The 19361-nt window shown below is 37.4% G+C and overlaps 1 protein-coding gene across 2 annotated transcripts in view; it reads left to right on the forward strand.

Annotated features, from left to right (window-relative positions):
* CDH6 (cadherin 6) overlaps positions 1 to 19361 on the forward strand; it is a 127742-nt gene that overhangs the window by 94801 nt on the left and 13580 nt on the right. For both annotated transcript variants that reach the window (XM_060295688.1, XM_030843637.3), the window contains exons 3-8: positions 3421 to 3715; positions 7021 to 7140; positions 9171 to 9338; positions 11496 to 11683; positions 13691 to 13944; positions 19048 to 19184. In XM_060295688.1, coding sequence (XP_060151671.1) covers positions 3421 to 3715; positions 7021 to 7140; positions 9171 to 9338; positions 11496 to 11683; positions 13691 to 13944; positions 19048 to 19184 — 1162 coding nt within the window. The remainder of the gene's footprint in view (positions 1 to 3420; positions 3716 to 7020; positions 7141 to 9170; positions 9339 to 11495; positions 11684 to 13690; positions 13945 to 19047; positions 19185 to 19361) is intronic.

Here is a 19361-nt window from a genome sequence, read left to right on the forward strand (position 1 = left end):
CCCTTTTACATTGTCTTGGTGTTTGTTCTATAAGTCATCAAAATGGTCTCTCCTGACAGTTAAAAATAAGTTTCTGATTACTTTTACCTGAATAAATCTTGTGATCCAATGTGGTATTCACCTACTAATTGTGCAACAACTACATATTGAAAGTGATGAAAGAACCGGCTGAGGGGAGTCTATAATCTAGCGGAATGCAGAATATAATAAATCATGTGGAAAGATAGCAATGGCCACCTGATAGAAGAATACGGGCTTTTGATAACAGATTTTACCTTAGAGATACCATGTGTTTGTAAAATTGGGTTTTCAAAGGCCTCAGAACAAAGTTCTCAAAGTCAAAAGCAAAAACCTGTTTATTGTGAACTAAGAGCTAATAATAGTAACAATATCTTAAATTTGGAAGACACTTTATAATTTATAAAACACATGCTTTTATCGCATGTTTATGTAGGAACTAACATAGTATTTGTATATAGTCTCTTAGTGCTTCACTACAGCCTTGTCCTGTAGCTCAATTATCTTCATTTTCTGATAAGGATCCCAGGGCTTGGAAGTTAATTGACTGTCCTATTGAGAGAGAGAGAATGAGCAAGTCCCACACTTGGGACTCCTGGTGTGGTGCCCCCTGCACTGTGCCAGGCTGCTGACCATGGCTGTCCTAGAGCCAGATCCAAAGGGCAGTGACATTGGTTTCATTACTCATGAGTTAATGAAATAGCTTTTTAAGAGCTCTCTTCAGTCATAAGAATTTGACGATGGAGAGTTAAAACTTTCCCCAGTGACTCTTTCTGTGTAGTCAGGGTTTCAGCGTTTTCTTAGCACATCACATTACACAAATCATGGAGTGCTCTTGTTTTACATTTCTTATTGCGTTTGTCTCACTTCTAAGCAATTTCCTCCCCGTTCGCACTTATCTTGCATGATTTCTGTCAAATTGCTTTCAAGGCCACTAATTGTATAAATAATATTCTCTTCCTCAAACTCTGCTATTAACTAGTGGTAGCTGTGTGGCATTAGACATAGTTTATCTCTCAAAATGAGAAGGTTGCACGGAATAATCGATAAGCCTCTTCTTGCACTCAAGTTCTAATCTGACTCTCACATGAGCTGCGTGATTTGGGAAACACTACATATAGGAGCCTCAGTTTTCTTGACTCTCGCAGTGATGGATTCAATTATCTCATGTTTCCCAAAATGAGTTTCTTGGAAAACTGTTTTGGGGAATATCAATACGGATCACACCCAAAAAGGATTCATTACATAAGAAAGTTCAGGAAAGCTAGATTAAATGATGTTTAGTTGTGGACTATAGGTACTCACAGCCTTTCCTAAGTTAATGGGCACTGGGTGACTCTATGAAAGAGGCAGAATATGAAGTATTTCCCAAAATTATTGGGCCACAGAACGCTTTTTCCTCAGCATTTTGTGTAAATGATATTCCATGGGGCATACTTTTAGAAAGTCTGGGCTACATATTTTTTAAGTCCCTTTTTCCCCTGAGATTCTATTTTCAAATGTGTTTGTAGACATTACTCTGAACATTCCATGCAGTATCAATCAAGAGAACACAGAGATGGTTTACCTGCTGCTGTTGTTGCCATTACTGTTGTAACATAGCCTATACTCCACTTAGACAGAGTTGAAATAAGGCAGAGATTGTTGCCAAACAGAACTTGGGTCTGCTCACCTGCTGCACAGCAAAGCCAATCTACTGACACCAGGTTGTAATGAAGGAAAGTACAGTGTTTATTGGAGGCACCAAGCAAGGAGAATGGGCAGCTCATGCTCAAAAGACCCAAACTCCCCAATGGCTTTCAGGAAAGGGTTTTTAAAGGCAACATTTGGCATGAGGATTGCAGCTCATGGACCTTCTTCTGACTGGTTGGTGGTGAGGTAACAGGGTGATGTTTCAAGGAATCATAATCATCAACCTTCTGAATCTGGCATCTGCATGCTTGTGGTAACATGTAATCACCATCCTCTACCTTGTGTGGGGGAGCTTAGTTTCTGCAGAACTCAAAAATATATGTCAGATTGTTATGTATATCTCTTCAGGAGGAACTAGGACTCTGTTTTATCACTGAACTATTTGCTTTTCCTTTGTTTCTGCATTCCCTCACTTACCTAATTAGTAACTGCTTGAGTCTGCTCTTTGGAACTCAGGAAAGACCTAGGAGACTAAAGCCTTTCTCTACAAACAAGAAACAGGAAGCACAGAGGGGCTTTTGTACCCAGGAGGGCCCCACAGGGTCCTACTAGCCATTAAAGCTGACTTGTCTGTATGTAGCTGACACTTACAACTGAGATCTGAAAACAGTTCTCCTTGGTAAAAAGCACTTTTTGAAAAAACTTGTGAATAGGGTTAGGTTATTGGAAGACCTATGAGATACTGCCTAAACTTTTGCTGAGGTGGGGAAAAGGGAACTAAAGAAACAACAGGGAAGTCAATAGAGTGGATATAAAGTTCAGGGTAAGTAACCCATGGGCTACTTTTCCAAGTTAGGATCGCCCTCTTCACTTCAGTGGTATCTTCATGTTCATTACCGCAACCCTTTACCCGGACCCATTTCACTGGCTGTTAATCTTATCAGAGCCTCTGCTTGATGACCTTCAGGAACAGAGAACCCACTGCTTCATAAGGCAGACTATTCAATCTAATCTTTTAGAAGGTCCTTTCCCATATTAAACTAAAATATGTGTTAAATATTCTTTTCCGATTTATCTTGTAAATTTATCTTATTCCAATTTATCTTGTAAATTCTTATTCCAATGTATCTTGTAAATTACCTAGTCAGGGTGGTTTCAAGGCATTGTCCCTGACAGCACTTAAGATGTTTCTCAAACACTTTGAGTTGAATTTCATAAATAAATTTCACATCTTCCTAGAAACTTGACTATAATCTCCATCGTATTAGAATCAAGAAGATTGACTAGCTTTCCTAAATTCACCAAGATAGCAATGTGTAGAGGCAAAATGTATACTCTGATTCAAAAACCAAAATCCTTTTCTCAGTAGTATATTGCTTGTCTAGTGTATCTGTGTACATAAAAGTGAGGGGGAGAGTGTATTAATAGATCTGAAAGCTGTAGTGAAAATAGTTTCGTTCCCGCCAGGCCTATATGTCCTTGGGCATCTTACTATTGCTCTGGCCTTTAGTTTTTCATTCTTCAAAATCAGGATTACTAAATTTTATGCAAGCTCTGTTCCACTTCTGGAAATCTCTGTGATTATAAGGAAACATGTTCATTAACGAATGGCATTTACAACTGAGGATTTAAGTAAATAGTAAAAGAGAACAATCTGCAACCCTTAGAAAGACTTGAATGAAAGTTAACATAGCATTGCATCATAAAGACAAACAGTTTAGGATCACATGCTTGACTTTTACTTTCTTTAATTTTTTTTTTCTACACTAGTTACATTCAGACCAGGATAGAGGAGATGGATCACTTAAATATATCCTTTCAGGAGATGGAGCAGGAGATCTCTTCATTATCAATGAAAACACAGGGGATATACAGGCCACCAAGAGGCTGGACAGGGAAGAAAAACCTGTTTACATCCTTCGAGCTCAGGCCATAAACAGAAAAACAGGGAGACCTGTGGAGCCCGAGTCTGAATTCATCATCAAGATCCATGACATCAATGACAATGAACCAATATTCACCAAGGAGGTTTACACGGCCACTGTTCCTGAAATGTCTGATGTCGGTGAGTGAGATGTGATTCAACCATTTCCTCTAGTACATCAACTGAATAACAAGTCCTATGAGTGAAATTTGCTGAATTGAATGGACTTAGCTGTTAAATTCTAGAAGCATTGTGTTTCAAACAGTCCATTTATGTCCTTTTTGTAAGTGCACCGGTGTCTCCTAATATTACTCTAGTCTTATTATTTTTAAGAAAACAGCATTTCCTCTAGTGATTAGGGTATGAAAAGTGGCAGGGTGAGAGGGGGAGGGAGGAGAGACCATTTCATTTAATTCCTCCCCCACTCAAAATGCCCACTTTATTTCTTGGACTGAAAGGCAGCAGCCCTCTCTATTTCTCTTAGCCCATAGTGCTATTAGGCTTCAGGTAAGGATCTCCCCAATGGAAAACAAAAGCCCTGAATTTACAGTCCAGACTAAAGAGTAATTATATTTGAGAAAGAGACTCAAAGAAAACTTTTTAAAAAATCTGTAAACAATATGCAGACGATGTCTAGAGGATATGTTCTTTACTAAGTGGTAGAAATTAAGAGACTTTCATGACATTAATATGGTAAATTAATATTTTGTGCACAATTCTACTACCAATTTTAAAGTTAATACGTGTGCATTTAATTTGCTTAGATAGGGAAAAGGTAAATAGAATTTAAATTAAGAAAAAAATCCTACTGACATCACTGTCAGCCACATTAAAACACTTCAGGGGAGACAATGACAAATGTTCAACTATTGTGTAAAGGGTTATTTTAAGTTATAGTCAGTGTCAAGTTCAAAAGGGCTAAATTACATAATAAAAAACATTTCCATAATTTTGCGAGTCAGATATCAGAGACATTTCAGTTCACAATTCTAAGACTTGGAAAATACATAATCTACAGAAATGATTATAAAACATCTCAATTTTTCCCATGAAGAAGTTACTCATCTCATTACTTGAAGTCACTTTTTGTTAGAAAAATCACAAATGATCACCAAAGTTAAGAGGAGGATTAGAATTCTTCTAAGAGGAAGATTTGTTAGGAAAAATATTTTTCCTCTATGTGGTAAAGGGCAGGAAGAATTAATGAAGGACAGCCTGGTCATCAGCACCACACTGGGCAACTCTAACAAGATGTGCAAAGTGTAACTGCACAATATAAGGTGCAGCGTGCTCTTGAAGTCATTATAGAATTAAATATGTTTTTATAAATATTTGAGGGTAGCTGGCAGTAACACGTCTTGAGGAAGAGAAGCCTTTTTCTAATCTGCACACAGGCACAGTTATGTTGACATTCATCATTATCATAAATTAACATGTCATTATTGTGATAGTAAAGGCATCCCAAAAGAATTACATGAAGGTAGTGGGACAATAACAAGGTAGTAAAAATGGACTTCGGGGCTTCCCTGGTGGCACAATGGTTGAGAGTCCGCCTGCCGATGCAGGGGACATGGGTTTGTGCCCCGGTCTGGGAAGATCCCACATGCCGCGGAGCGGCTGGACCCGCGAGCCATGGCCGCTGAGCCTGTGCGTCCGGAGCCTGTGCTCCGCAGCGGGAGAGGCCACGGCAGTGAGAGGCCCGCGTACCGCAAAAAAAAAAAAAAAAAAAAGGAGTTCGACGACAAACAGACCTAAGTTTGAAACTATCCCTACTAATAAGCACCAATGTGGCCTTAGGTAAATAAATGACTTGATGTCTCTGATCCTCCAGTTCCATATCTATAAAAAAAGAAATAATAAACATCAACTCCTAATCCTTATCGTAAGAATGAAAGGAGAAAACAAGTGCAGAGCCCCCAGTACCACATCTGGCAACTAATAGGCACTCAAAGTGTCCAGATAACCATATTCTAAAAGCAATCAAATTTTGTACTGATGTCAAATAAGAACGTAGGTGTCTGTTGACTTCTACTACTCCTCGTTTTAACATCATATGCTGTCATTTTCCCTACATACCTTGTCAAATTACAAGGACGGGTGCTCTATCTCATGCATCAACATGCTACCTCCAGAGCATCCAACCCTAACACAGTACAGTATATTTGTTCAATAAATGGAACAATTTATTACATTACAAAAGCAATGTAAAAATTACTATTTACATTACAAAATGTAATTTGTAATTATAATGTAATTTGTAATTTGTAAATAATGTAATTATTTACATTACAAAAGCAATGTAAAAATTCTAATATTCCCTAAATGTGACTTCCCTGCCCTGTTCGTGGACAGGAGAATTCTAGCAGTATGCTTACTCTTTGTCTAATATGAATACCAAAAGTCAGCCATAAAATGATCTTAATCAGAGGGTCTTACCCTTTTTGGAAGTCACAGACCCCTTTGAGAATCAGATAAAGTCCATGGAACTTCTTCTCATTGTAATATACATGTAAAAATTTGCATGGAATTTCTTGGGGGTTAGGGATACTTTGAAGGTTATTATTAACTGTGGTCTCTAAGATAAGAATGCCAATCTAAAACAACATAGCCTTCTTTGTGGATTTAATTATAATCATCTTTTGGGATTATAAATTCTGGATGTGTATCCTCTGCTATTCCAATTAATTCTTTACTTAATCCAAAACTACTTCTCATAAGGTTCAAGGTCTTTCAACCTCTTAGAATTATCAGATTTATCACTTAGGATGCTTTTATTTGTAAGTAACAGAAAACACAATTCAAATTACTTTAAACAATGCAAGCATTTATTGGTCACATTACTTAAGTCCAAAAGTAAAGTGGACTTTGAACATAGTTTGATTTGTGTTCTAGATATTTCTGTGTAATTTTCTGTCCTATTCAGCTTTGTCCTCAGGCTGGCATTGCTAAGATCACAAAATAGCTACTGCATTTGCAGGCTCCACACCGGCACGTTCTAGTCCAGGAGTAAAAGCACCTATGACACAGCAAATTTCCAGCAAAATCACGAATGGCCTCCTGATTAAACAATACCTACACTAATCCTCGTAGAAAAAATAGTGCAAGATGCCAATAGATTTAGGCCTAGATAACTTGAAAGAATTGCCGTAGCAAGAATCCAATCAAATCTCACCCTTGGAGATGGGTTGGAATCAGTTACACCCAAAGTCATGATCATTCCCATGCTTCCCTTTAATTTAATCCTTACAATATTTATTAATGTTGATCACATTCCTTCAGAATGAGAAACCCAAGGCTTTTTAGCCCAGCATCCCACTGTAGTTCTTCACTCCCTTGCCATGATAGTTTTCTGTAGAAGTAAGATTGTGCTTTCTCCTTATGTGTGGGTATCAAGGACCCGTCATTAACCCTTAATTTATTTTCAATTCATGTTTCTGTCATTACAGGCACATTTGTTGTCCAAGTCACTGCAACTGACGCTGATGATCCAACGTACGGAAACAGTGCTAAAATTGTCTATAGCATCCTACAGGGGCAGCCCTATTTTTCAGTTGAATCAGAAACAGGTTAGAATTCCTTTTGTATCTTCTTTTTACCATCTGTAATTTTAATCGACATGCTCAACTGAGCTAGCATATTTTTTAATAAAAACAATCAGTGTGATTGAATTTTCTTAGATTCATCTCCCCAACACCAGCGATACACTTGTAAATATGACATCCAGGTCATTTTAAGCAAGAAATCTGACAATGGATCTTTCATCCACCATGTTTATTCAGAGGAGATTCAGAAAAATTACACATTGTTTTATTCTCTTTTCCAGTTTGAGATGAAGCTGAAAGGCCAACTCCTTCTGATAGCCAGTAGGGCTGTTTATACATAATCTGATTCTTCTTTTTCTAGTTATTTAGTAGGATCGCATCTCTCTACCCTGCTGGGAAGCTAGATGTAGCCATGTGATTTATTGGGGCCAATAAAATGTAGCAGTGATACGAGTCATTTCCAAGCGAAACTTTTAGACCTGGTGCACAACCCACCATGTTCCCTTCCTCTTGCCACAGTGATCATGGATGGAAACCAGTATCAAGTGGGTCTCCAGCCTGAATGTCTAAGGGTTTTCATGAGCAGAGCTTCTTACTGGCCTGCACAGAGCACTACAGTTCAGTTAAACCACTAAAATTTTACTTTTGTTGTCACGTTGTCTAGCTTATCCTAACTGCTACTGCCCTAAAAAACAAAACAGATTGCCTTAATGGAATCCTTCTTCAACATCTCATTTTTCTGCACTATCTCCACAGAGTAGCATACTATCTTATGATGAACTGTTTTTTAATAAATATCACTTGTATTGTATAGTAAATTCTGCACATATTTTTGCTGTCAAAATAGGAGTAGAGTTCCTTTTATACGATTTTTAAGCATCCATTATTGTTAGTAGAAATCAAAACCTTTCTAGGTCACTACATCCAGCTGGAAATCGATGTAAGAGGTGCCATGAACTTAGAAAGAATCCCAAGGAAAAAGGAAATGTTGAGTTTAAAAACAATGAGGATGAAAAATTAGAATTATTCAACTTAAAGGACAGAAGGCTAAGGTGACCTCCTGTGTTTAAAGAGAGAAGTACTATTATCTGGAGAACAGAAAGCAGCTTCACTTTCACTGAAGCCAGCACTGCAGGAATGAAATTGAGGTATTCATTCCTACCTGTTGTCTGAGGTATTCTTGTTAAAAATAAAAAAAGATATTTTCAGCTTCACTAGTCATTAAGCACTGGAATGTGCCACCTGAGAAGGTTATAAAGCCTTCTCCAGTGATTTTTCAAAGAATGCTGCTAATTGAAGCATAAGCCTTACATAGAAATTAGACAAACTTTTAGAAGTTCTTTAAACTAATTATTTTATAACCATCTAACAACAGAAATAAATTTTACCTAACCGAAGAATGTTGGTCACTGCTGGGACCTGTTGAACTAAAGTGCACGTCAGCTTTAGGGAAAAAATTCTCTAGGATCATACAAGATGATCATTATGAGACAACTGATGCTGTGTTTTTATAAGACCACAGTTTTGTGATTTAGAAGATCCTCAGAGCATTCATGATGGTGGGTATATTTGCTGAGGAATTAGTTAATTCGGTAATGTGAAACTCAGGAGTCAGTTCAAGTATATATGACTATTAATTTCCTCATAATGCACCCAGTGTCCTTTATCAAGCAGCTACAGTAGTCTAGCACTGTGCCACACGCCAAGTTATATTTTGCTGTGTCATCTTATAACACTTAATATTTATACCACTTACAGTCTGCACTATTGCAGGATGTGACTTGTACTTGTTTTCATTCTCCTTGCATTATAGGTGTATTTTTTTAATGTATCTATGTATCCACCTCCCCTATGTGGGTTTAATTTCCTTCAGTACGAAGGAAATTGATTACTATTGATTGATTACTATAATCAATCATCTTTATGGTCACCCATGACATCTGCACAGTATGATGCATATCGTGGGTGACAATCTATGTTTGTTTGCATAAATAAATGATTTTGTAAAGTATTTTTAATATATCCCTTTCCATTTCTGAACTTCATATCCATAGGTATCATCAAGACAGCCTTGCTCAACATGGATCGTGAAAACAGGGAGCAGTACCAAGTGGTGATTCAAGCCAAGGATATGGGTGGACAGATGGGGGGATTGTCTGGGACCACCACAGTGAACATCACGCTGACGGATGTCAATGACAACCCTCCCCGGTTTCGCCAGAGTAGGAACATTTGATTGAATGAGTGTCTTCAGTGCACTTTCGTAAAACTGTAACTTTAAGAATGATATTTTATTTCCCATTATTATTATTAATTGCCAAAGTTAGTGAACCTAGTAAGAACTGGCACATTTATTAAAATGAGTGGACAACACTGATGCTCAGCAGATGTGAACATTTATTGGTAATTAGCTGAGCGATAGTCTGATGTGGCTGTTATTATAAAAGCAACATCATTATTTTATTTTTCCTTATTAATAAGACCACCACAGGCATAAATATGCTTGTGCAGAACATATGTATACAAGCCTGCTGCTGTGAGGAAAAATTTGACTTTATATTTTGTGAATTTAATCAGGCATGTAATCTCCCTTAAGTCCTCACGAGGCTTTGCAAGGGGAGGATTTATCATTTTACTGTTTCTAAAAATACAACTGTGGAAATAACTATTTACTTAATCCATTTGTAATCATAAATAGTTTTCTACATTATGGTTAATTGAGATACCAAAAGTCATCTCTAAAATCTTTAACGCTCATGATTAGGTAAGAAGGAAGATAAAGGAGAAACCAGCATTCATAAATGCCCACTGTCTCAAGCAGTACACTTGACCCTTTCACTTAGAGACCTCAAGTAGGTACTGGTTTTAATGACATTTTTCTTCCAGGATCAAAATTCCTTTCTGACTATGATTTCCTAAGAACACTACCTGAATCCTGTCTTCCAGGAGAAAACAGCTGCCATCATTAAGTAGAAAACCCACTTACTCAAGCATGGCCCTTTTGTAAAGCTGGTCAGCTAATAAGGGCTTCTTTTATAATGGAGATACACACAGATCAACAGGAAATAGCTTTATCTTGTTTACTTTTTTCAAGTATTTCAATCACAGTTAAATGCAAAAACAGAATAGCTAACTAATTTCTGATTTAACGGGGAGAAGAAAGGTTTTATGAACGCTAAAACATCCCCCACAGAGGCCTGAAATGAAAATATCAGAATCACCAGCACATTTCCCAGAAACCTCCTTTTCCATATGGGGATGTCCTGGGGAAGGATAACAGAAGGATTACCCATACCACGGGACCTTCCCCCTCTGTGCTCTCTCCTTGAATAAATAGACTGTGATCATTACTGCGTAATGTCCCGAGGCAAGGGACCGGAGAATATAGAAAGGGGCTGGAGGCACCGGAAAGGGAAGTGGAATACACTAGAGAAAAACTTGGCATGTTTTATCATTTTACCAAGGATGAGCTCAATCAATACTTAGTGGATTAAATATTGTTGAAGGACTATATTTTAGTAGTGTCATAGTCTATAAATTTTTTTTTCCAAAGCAATTTGTGTAAATAGTTGGCAAAATGTAATGGGTGAGAATAGAATAAGTTTTGTTTTTACTATTTGTCTGTTCCTAAGCACATGCTGGCCTGACAGATCTAATTGAAACTCACATGTACTCTCCTTCAATGTCTTTTCCAACATGAGAAAAGTATATGTCTAGCTTTTAAATTAGTAATATAAATACAAGAATGGGAGAAATCTATGCATAGAAAAAACACTAGTAAAATTTAAAGGAAGAAATTAGTCAAAATTAGAAAAAATTAAGAGATTTTTTCTCAATGTATTTATCTATATCCCTAACTGCAACTAGACCAGCTTCATGTAGGAGTGAAGGAATCTCTACTTGGATACATTCTGGAAGTGCTGTAATTTGTTTTCACCTTCAGTTATTATTAGCAATGACAGAAAGAGCTCTTTTAAAGAACACCTAGTAATTGGCTTAAAGTCACAGTTCAGGTTAAATTCTTTTTTATTCTTTCTGCTAGATTACATTAACAGGGGTCTTTGCAACCTTCTGCGCCCTCCTTTCACAGTTCAGACTTTCTCACAATCACACCAAAAACTTGGAAGCCTACTTACAGGACAAGAAAAGTGTTTTCCCTTTGCCACGAGACAGGTCATGAAATAGAAGAAATATTCTTAACAATCATGAAAGTAAAAACGTTAAGGAGACTAGGGCACCATTAATTATTTTAAGGAAAGCACAAATCTGCCTGCATCCATGGTAATGTGTGAATGAACTGCTAGAAAATGGGTTTTGTTTTTAGTATGATGGAGTGTAATTAGTCTGTGTTTGACTTATTTCTGTCTGGTGATTAATAGGTACATACCAGTTTAAAACCCCTGAATCATCTCCGCCGGGTACACCAATTGGCAGGATCAAAGCCAGTGATGCCGACCTGGGAGAAAATGCTGAAATTGAGTACAGCATTACAGAGGGAGAGGGGCTGGACATGTTTGATGTCATCACCGATCAGGAAACCCAGGAAGGGATTATAACTGTCAAAAAGGTAATGCATTTTTTAAAATACCACACAAATGAAGGCATTTACTTTTCTCTGGTCCCTAAGTAACTGGGGGCAATTACATCTCACATGAACGTTCCTCTCAAGTCTTGTTTTATTAATTTTCTTTTTAAGACCTAGTCTAATTACATTGAGAGTTCTTTGGTTGGCTTTCAGGGGTCCTCAATAATCTTATACATTCATTAATTCCGTACTTTCAATAAATTTTTATTAAAAACTTCCTAAGTAAATAAACAATATAAACAAATGATATACAAAAAATACATGAAATAAATAATGTAAGTGAAGAATAAATTTAAAAACAGTTCCAGACACTGTTCTAGATGCTGGAGGTGCAATAGTACATTCAACAGGATGGTCTCTCCTCTCAGGGAACTGCTCCCATGGACAAGGAAGCAAATAAACAAAGAAACATGTATAACTACAAACTCCGTTACGTGCTTTGAAGGAAGAGAATAATACAAGCAGTGATAAAGATGGTTTGAATTAGAGAGGATATATAAAGACCACAAAAATAAAGTAGCAAAATTTCCTGCAAGCTCTTTAGCTACTTTTTGGAACACAATAATAAAGATTTTATATTCTAAATTCCTATTTTCCCCTATGTACTTATTCACTATTTAACCCGCAGAATTGTTTGGTACCACGGAGCAGTATACTAAAATATGGCAAAAATTAAAAACCAATAAACTGTGTGCTTCAAAGCTGAAAATAATATTAGTTTTGGTTACTTTTTTTAAAGATTTCACTTTTATCATGTATGGTGTAATATTTTCTCTCTCTTGTCGCATATTGTTGTATTTGCTGGTAAATATACGCGTAAGTAGATGTAAATAAGAAGAAAAATTTTCATCTTAAGCTTTGGATTACATGCCTTAATATCTGGAAACACAATAAAACATGTTTAAGTGACATTCAGATCAATGTTTTATACTATAATATAATTAGGACGCCCATTAGTGTGCATTAACCTTTTTAATATTCTTAGTGCCTTATCAGATTCAAACTGAAATTTTGCCTAGCCGACTAAATCACATTCACTAACGTCTTGATTAATTGTGTTTCTCGTGAGCCTTGTCATATTATCATCTAAAACTAAAAGTCAGCAACAAGCATTTGGGTTCACTATGTCTCCAGAAGCAGAGATACTTCTCCTAAAGACCTCTGACAACAATGATCATTACTTTCTTCGGCAAGTAATTAGCCGGACGCCCTTATCAGGATATCACTTGGAATATTTTATCAACTCACGCCAAAAAAAAACCCATTTATAATCTATTTTATCTGAATGAAGAACAGGGAATCATGCTGCAGACCAGTGGTTCTCCATCCTGGCTGCACAGGAGAATCACTAGGGGAGGTGTTTAAAAGTATAGATTGCCATCCCCACCCCAGATATTCTGGTTTAATGGTCCAGGGTGGGGCTCAGATATTGGCAATTTTTTTAAATTAAAAAAAAATTTTTTTGGCCGTACCACGCAGCATGTGGGATCTTAGTTCCCTGACCAGGGATCGAACCCACACCCACTGCAGTGGAAGCACACAGTCTTAACCACTGGACTGCCGGGGAAGTCCCTTGGCAAATTTTAAGCACTCATTAGCTGTTCAATTACAGCCAAATGTGACAACATCTGACACAGAAGGATCTACTACATATTTGCCAACCTGCCCCTGGCGAGGCTCCCTGTAGTCAAATATAAGGATTTTTTTTAAAGGGGGCCTGTTCTAGGTTCCCTCCTGCTTCTAGGTTCCCTCTCTTGCCCATCATAACTTGCACCCGTGGTGCGTGATTTCAGCCCACACTTCCATCAGGATTGTGTGGTATCTGAATTCCAATGTCTTTATCCAGTATCACGCTGTGTAGTGATGTCTCAAAGCAATATGATCACTTTCATTTATCAGTGATTTGCACTAAAAATGGCTCATGCCTTGGCTTTCTGTGTCTTGGCTGCTTTAAATATGTCACTTCTTCCTCCCCGCACCCCCCGCAAGCTCTTGGACTTTGAAAAGAAGAAAGTGTACAGCCTCAAAGTGGAAGCCTCCAACCCTCACATTGAACCCCGCTTTCTCTACCTGGGTCCATTCAAAGATTCAGCCACAGTTAAAATTATGGTGGAAGATGTAGACGAGCCCCCTGTCTTCAGCAAACTGGCCTACATCCTACAAATAAGAGAAGATGCTCAGATAAATACGACAATAGGCTCAGTCACAGCCCAAGATCCAGATGCTGCCCGAAATCCTGTCAAGTAAGCACACTTCTGTGACATGTCTCTTCCATAAGTTTGTTGACTTATATTCAAATATTCACTTGTAAGTTGGAAAAGAGGAATCCTGTTTTTCCAATTAGTTTTGTCTTCCTGAAAAACTACTTTAAAGTACCTTTACTAACTCTGCTCTCCTTGCTCATCATAAAATATTATTTTAGCAACGATGTAAACCTAAAAAACTCAAAATTGGGGGTGAAAAAACATAAAATGACCTATAAGGAGGTTACTGCTTACATGGAAGTGGTACAAGGTAATGCAGCTGAATGGTCTGGATTTTTTTTTTTTTTTTTAGGTCTTAGATTTGTCAGAGATTGGTATGGAATGGAGAAAGCATTTTTAACAAACAAGGCGCTGTGCTTGAAAGTCAGTTTTTCAAGCGTGGAAGAACCCACCATGTAACACTTACAGGCAGAATTATGCTCCATTTGGATGCGTAATTTTTTTCTGTTGCAGACACGGATAAAAACAAGCACTGTTTCATGATATACGTCTGTGAAATCCTGGGGAAATTAAATTAATAGAGCTGAATCCAAATATATACTACGTAAGCAAGCTCTATTTTCCCTGTACTTTCCTTACACCTTCGTTGTAAATCATGTTGTAAGAAAGCCTCATTGCCCTTTGAGACCACCACTGCTTAAGCATTCTAGAATCTTATCATGAAAGCACTGGAGTCAACAACTTTGAGCCTTTACCAGTAGCTTAGTTGACTAGATGAAAAAAGTGCTAAACCAGAATAGTATTGTGTAAATTATTCCTCCTGAAGAAAGTAAGCAGACTGAGAAGCTGTACCCGTGAGTCTACAGATCAATCTGATCAGGGCACTTGCCGTGTGCCAGGCATGTTCTAGGCACTAGAGATATGACAGAGAACAGTACCAAGTCCTGATCTCATGGAGCTTACATTCTAATTGGGGAAGAAAGAAATAAGCAAATGATAAATATATGCTATGTCAGGTGAAACTAAAGTGTAAGCAGTAAAATAAGACAGAGTATAGAAAACAAAGGGTATCTGGGGTACTATTTTAGATAGTGTGGTCAGGCTTGGCCTTGTTGGAAATCATCTGAGTAAAGATTTGAATGAAATGAAGGGATGAACCACACTGCTCTTTGGGGGAGGAACATGCCAACAAGAGGGGAAAGCAAGGGTAAGGTCTGATATCAGAGCTTGCTTGGCAGGTAGGAGGAGAGGCCTCCGCAGCTGAGAGAGGGATGCAGGCTGGGAGTGGCACGGTATGAGGCGACAGGGAGGTTTGGTAGGTGGTGAGTGAAGCAGGGCCTACTGGGGTTTGTAGGCGCTGGTAACCACTGGATTTTTTTCTGATTGAGGTAAGAAGCCACTGGAGAGCTTTGGGTAGAAAAGTTAACTAATCCAAAACTACTCTCTAAGAGGACCACATTGGCTGCTGCATGAAGAATACTATTGCACATGAAAGAGTTTGAGGCTCTAAGGCAGTCGTTTTCCAACTTTTTAGCCATTGAGCCCTTGAGTTCAACTTTTTAGCCATTGAGTTCAAATGAAACCTCATGGCAAGTCCCACATCTAAGACTCAAAAATGCCTGGCTTATTTTCAGGGAATAATTTTAAATCTTTGGGAAAACAGACTCTGTTGTCTTATCATTCTACTGGAATACCTGTAGGCTCCTTAAATTGGATGATGGGCAACCCAAAGCAGCCACATGAGAGCCCCATGGGTCAAGTGTTCCTCCGTATACATTTAACATTATTAATAAGGAAAATGAATGACGGCCTCTGCTCCTACAACACAAATAACCTAAAGTACTTTCCCAACGTGCTGAGTTCGTTCTACTGCATAAGACAAAAATCTTAGCAGGTCAACATCAAGACCAATTTAAAAGTGCTAATGCTGGAAGTTTATAAATATGAGCTTCGGTTACCTCTTTGATCAGTCAACATGCTTTTAACTGAAAGAGATAATGTCTTCTGGGAATGTAGGCTTCATTTTTATGTCTGTTTTACTTTTTATACCAAATACCACTTTTACCCATTGCAATTATATTATGTTTTATTATAGGAAGTAGTTAGCTTGTCAGATTAGGCTGGCTGTCAGCTAATTTTAAAGTTTTTTCTGCCAGCCTTCCCTTGGTACATATGGATTTCATATACAGATATAGCTTTAAGGATAAAAATACACATAGATATATTGGTATATAGATGCATATTCCAGTGGGGTTTTTTATAGGATAAACTGATTCTTATATTCGGAAATTACAACCACACATAGTTTTTGGTTATGCAAGACATAAATATTGCACAAGTAAGTGCTAGACACAATGTTAGGTGCACAATTAATACTGGAGAATTCTTCCCCCAAACAATGATTTATCATTATGTAAGCACAAATCTTTAATTCTTTAATTACATAAAATACTTTTCTTCCAACAACTTCATATCACAAATGTCCTTTGATTTCCATGGAAGTCTTATAAAATGTCACTCTGAATACTTCTTATGAAAAATTTACATGCAAACACATTTTCTTTTCCTGACCCACAAATCTCCCTTCAGGATACATGAGAAGACAAATTATTGAATCACAGAATACAGTAAAGTTCTAGGGAATAAAACGAGGTACCTAGCAGAATGATCTGCTATAATCATGATGAGATTGGTTACCTTTTTCCTTATCAGTTATTAATGTGACTGGACAGTAAATTTCTGGATATAAATAGAAATTACTTTGGAAAGAAAAACAACAAACAAATGAGGCCTTGTGTGCCTCAAATGAGATATCTTTCCTAAACAATGTAGACATTTTAGGTTTTCTATTAATTTTTAAAGCCCCAATTAAGGAAAGAAAATAATACACAATTATGGTATTTCCTAAACAGTCCTCTCTCTTTAAAATCAAAAGCCACCTTCAAGTAAAAATTCCTCACCCCTTACCCTTTATTTCAAGGCTTGATTGGAAAATACGATTACTTGTAAAACTTAAAACTATAGCAGGAAGAAAAGAGGCAAAGAGCAAGAAAAGATTACTGCTGTGTATAATTGTTAACAGCTTATAAAGGCAATAAGCATCATGTCTTAAACTTGACATTTTTCATGAAAGAAAAAAATATATTTGTAGAAAATTATTAAATTCCTTACAAAGGCTATGAATACTGAGATTTCCTTTTTGGTAATTATGTCCTATAAATATTTATCATTCTCAAAAATGAAGAAAGGTGATCAAGCAAGTTCAATGCAATTGGCTTTTTTTTTTTTTTTTTTTTTGCGGTACGCGAGCCTCTCACTGTCGTGGCCTCTCCCGCTGCGGAGCACAGGCTCCGGACGCGCAGGCTCAGCGGCCATGGCTCACGGGCCCAGCCGCTCCGCGGCATGTGGGATCTTCCCAGACCGGGGTACGAACCCGTGTCCCCTGCATCGGCAGGCAGACTCTCAACCACTGCACCACCAGGGAAGCCCCTAAATTCTAAATAAATGTTGATTCATGACATAAATGGCAAAACAGTAGCTATTTCATCTGTTTGAAACCTTTTGATAATAAAACACTAGATTTATGTAAACTGAAACTAAAATTCCATCTTGACATATATGTATCCATTGTGAACTTCATTAATTCTCTTTAAAATCAAGTTCAAATAGCCTACAATAATGGAATATATATATTTTTAGACACCTGCTAGATGACAAAAATAGATTTTATTAAGATAACATTGTTTATTATAATTCACTAGTAGTACTTTAAAACAAAATAATTAATTGAAATAGAATCTTGGAACATGATACACTATTTGCAAGTTAGTAACAAGAGTTTTTTTAAAAAGCATTCATAATACTTCCACATGTGTACGACTAGGTAGGACATTTACTTAAAATATATTTCTACTGAGTTGACATTTTAAAATCTCCTATCATGATGTACATTTTGAGAATTCAGCTGAAATAGGCAATTTTTTGTTCATAATGGCCTTCGCATATCAACTTTCTTCTGAGTTTTCTCTTTAATGCTCCCCCCATAAAACGGCGTATACATATTTTCCCCTTACACATGACTATCCAGACACTAGTAATAAATTTATAAAGAAGATAACGTTTCTCAAAATCTACTAGTCTTTCATCAATTCCAGCGTTGAAGACTTTGTCCTGTTTTGGTTTCTAAAGCACCTCTTGGTTTTCTTTGAATTCTCCAAACTCTCCTTTTTAAAGATTTATCAAATTCCTACTCTACTCTGGGCACTGTTCTAGTCCCGGTGGGTCTCCATTCTCCCGTTCATCCTTTAAGCAAGTCCATTCTTTGCATTTTTCCCGTTCTCTTCCTAGAGTGTTGAATAGGAAATCTAGGTTGTCAGTCTGGATGTTTATCTTGAGCTTCCTGAACGTTCCTCAGGCACCTCAGCCTCAACATATCAAAACTGGAACTTATGATCTTCCCCAAATCCTGTTCTTCACTCCTATCATTTGTGACAGCACCGTCCAACCGTTCTCCACAATTCAGCCAGTGATCTTTGTTAAGCATGAGTTAGATGGTGACACCCCTCTGCTTAAAATCCATTGGAAGATCCACATCCAGTTCAAATAAACTCCAGCTCCTCCCCACAGCCAGCCCATCCTTCTGCAGTCCCGACTGTGGATCTCTCCGCAAGCTCATCTGCTATTTCCCTCTCCAGATTCACTAACCTCAGCCACATTAACCATCTTTTGCTTTTTCAACATAACGATTTTTTAAATAAAATGGATAATAGAAAAGTAGCCAATAACCCTACTTATGCACACACACACACACACACACACACATTAAAGTCCTAACCAAATGTCTAAAAACTTAAGTTAAAATGTAACAATTACTATATAAACTTGATCTAAATTACATTTTTTTAAATGAAACTTTAGTAATGATACTCAGAATCATGCAACTTGTCTAGTGGGTGTACTATTAAGACCTCAATTGTAAAGAAATAATTTATCAGAATATTTTGCTTAATATTAAGTTACCGATATTCAAATACGTGCTACAGGTAGAAAAAAATTCACGTAACAGATTTTCTGGGAATAGTTTTAGGATGCGAGAATAGCAAATCAAAGAAAACCTTTCTAAATTCTGCTCTGCATTATCAGGTATTCTGTTGATCGACACACAGATATGGACAGAATATTCAACATCGATTCTGGAAATGGTTCAATTTTTACATCGAAACTTCTTGACCGAGAAACATTGCTGTGGCACAACATTACAGTGATAGCAACAGAGATCAGTAAGTCCACCCTTTTACCACTGCTGTCCCTGATTGACAGAGAGAGCATCTCCACAAGGGCTAGTGAAATGCGGCTGAAACTCGTCACCATGTATTGATGATCCCACTCGATACTTATTGAGGGAAAGAGCTCTGCAATGATTTGCACTAATGTTTCTTCTAGACACATGTTGGTTC

Source organism: Globicephala melas, chromosome 3 (genome assembly GCF_963455315.2).
Source record: "Globicephala melas chromosome 3, mGloMel1.2, whole genome shotgun sequence".
NCBI classification, from domain to species: domain Eukaryota; kingdom Metazoa; phylum Chordata; class Mammalia; order Artiodactyla; family Delphinidae; genus Globicephala; species Globicephala melas.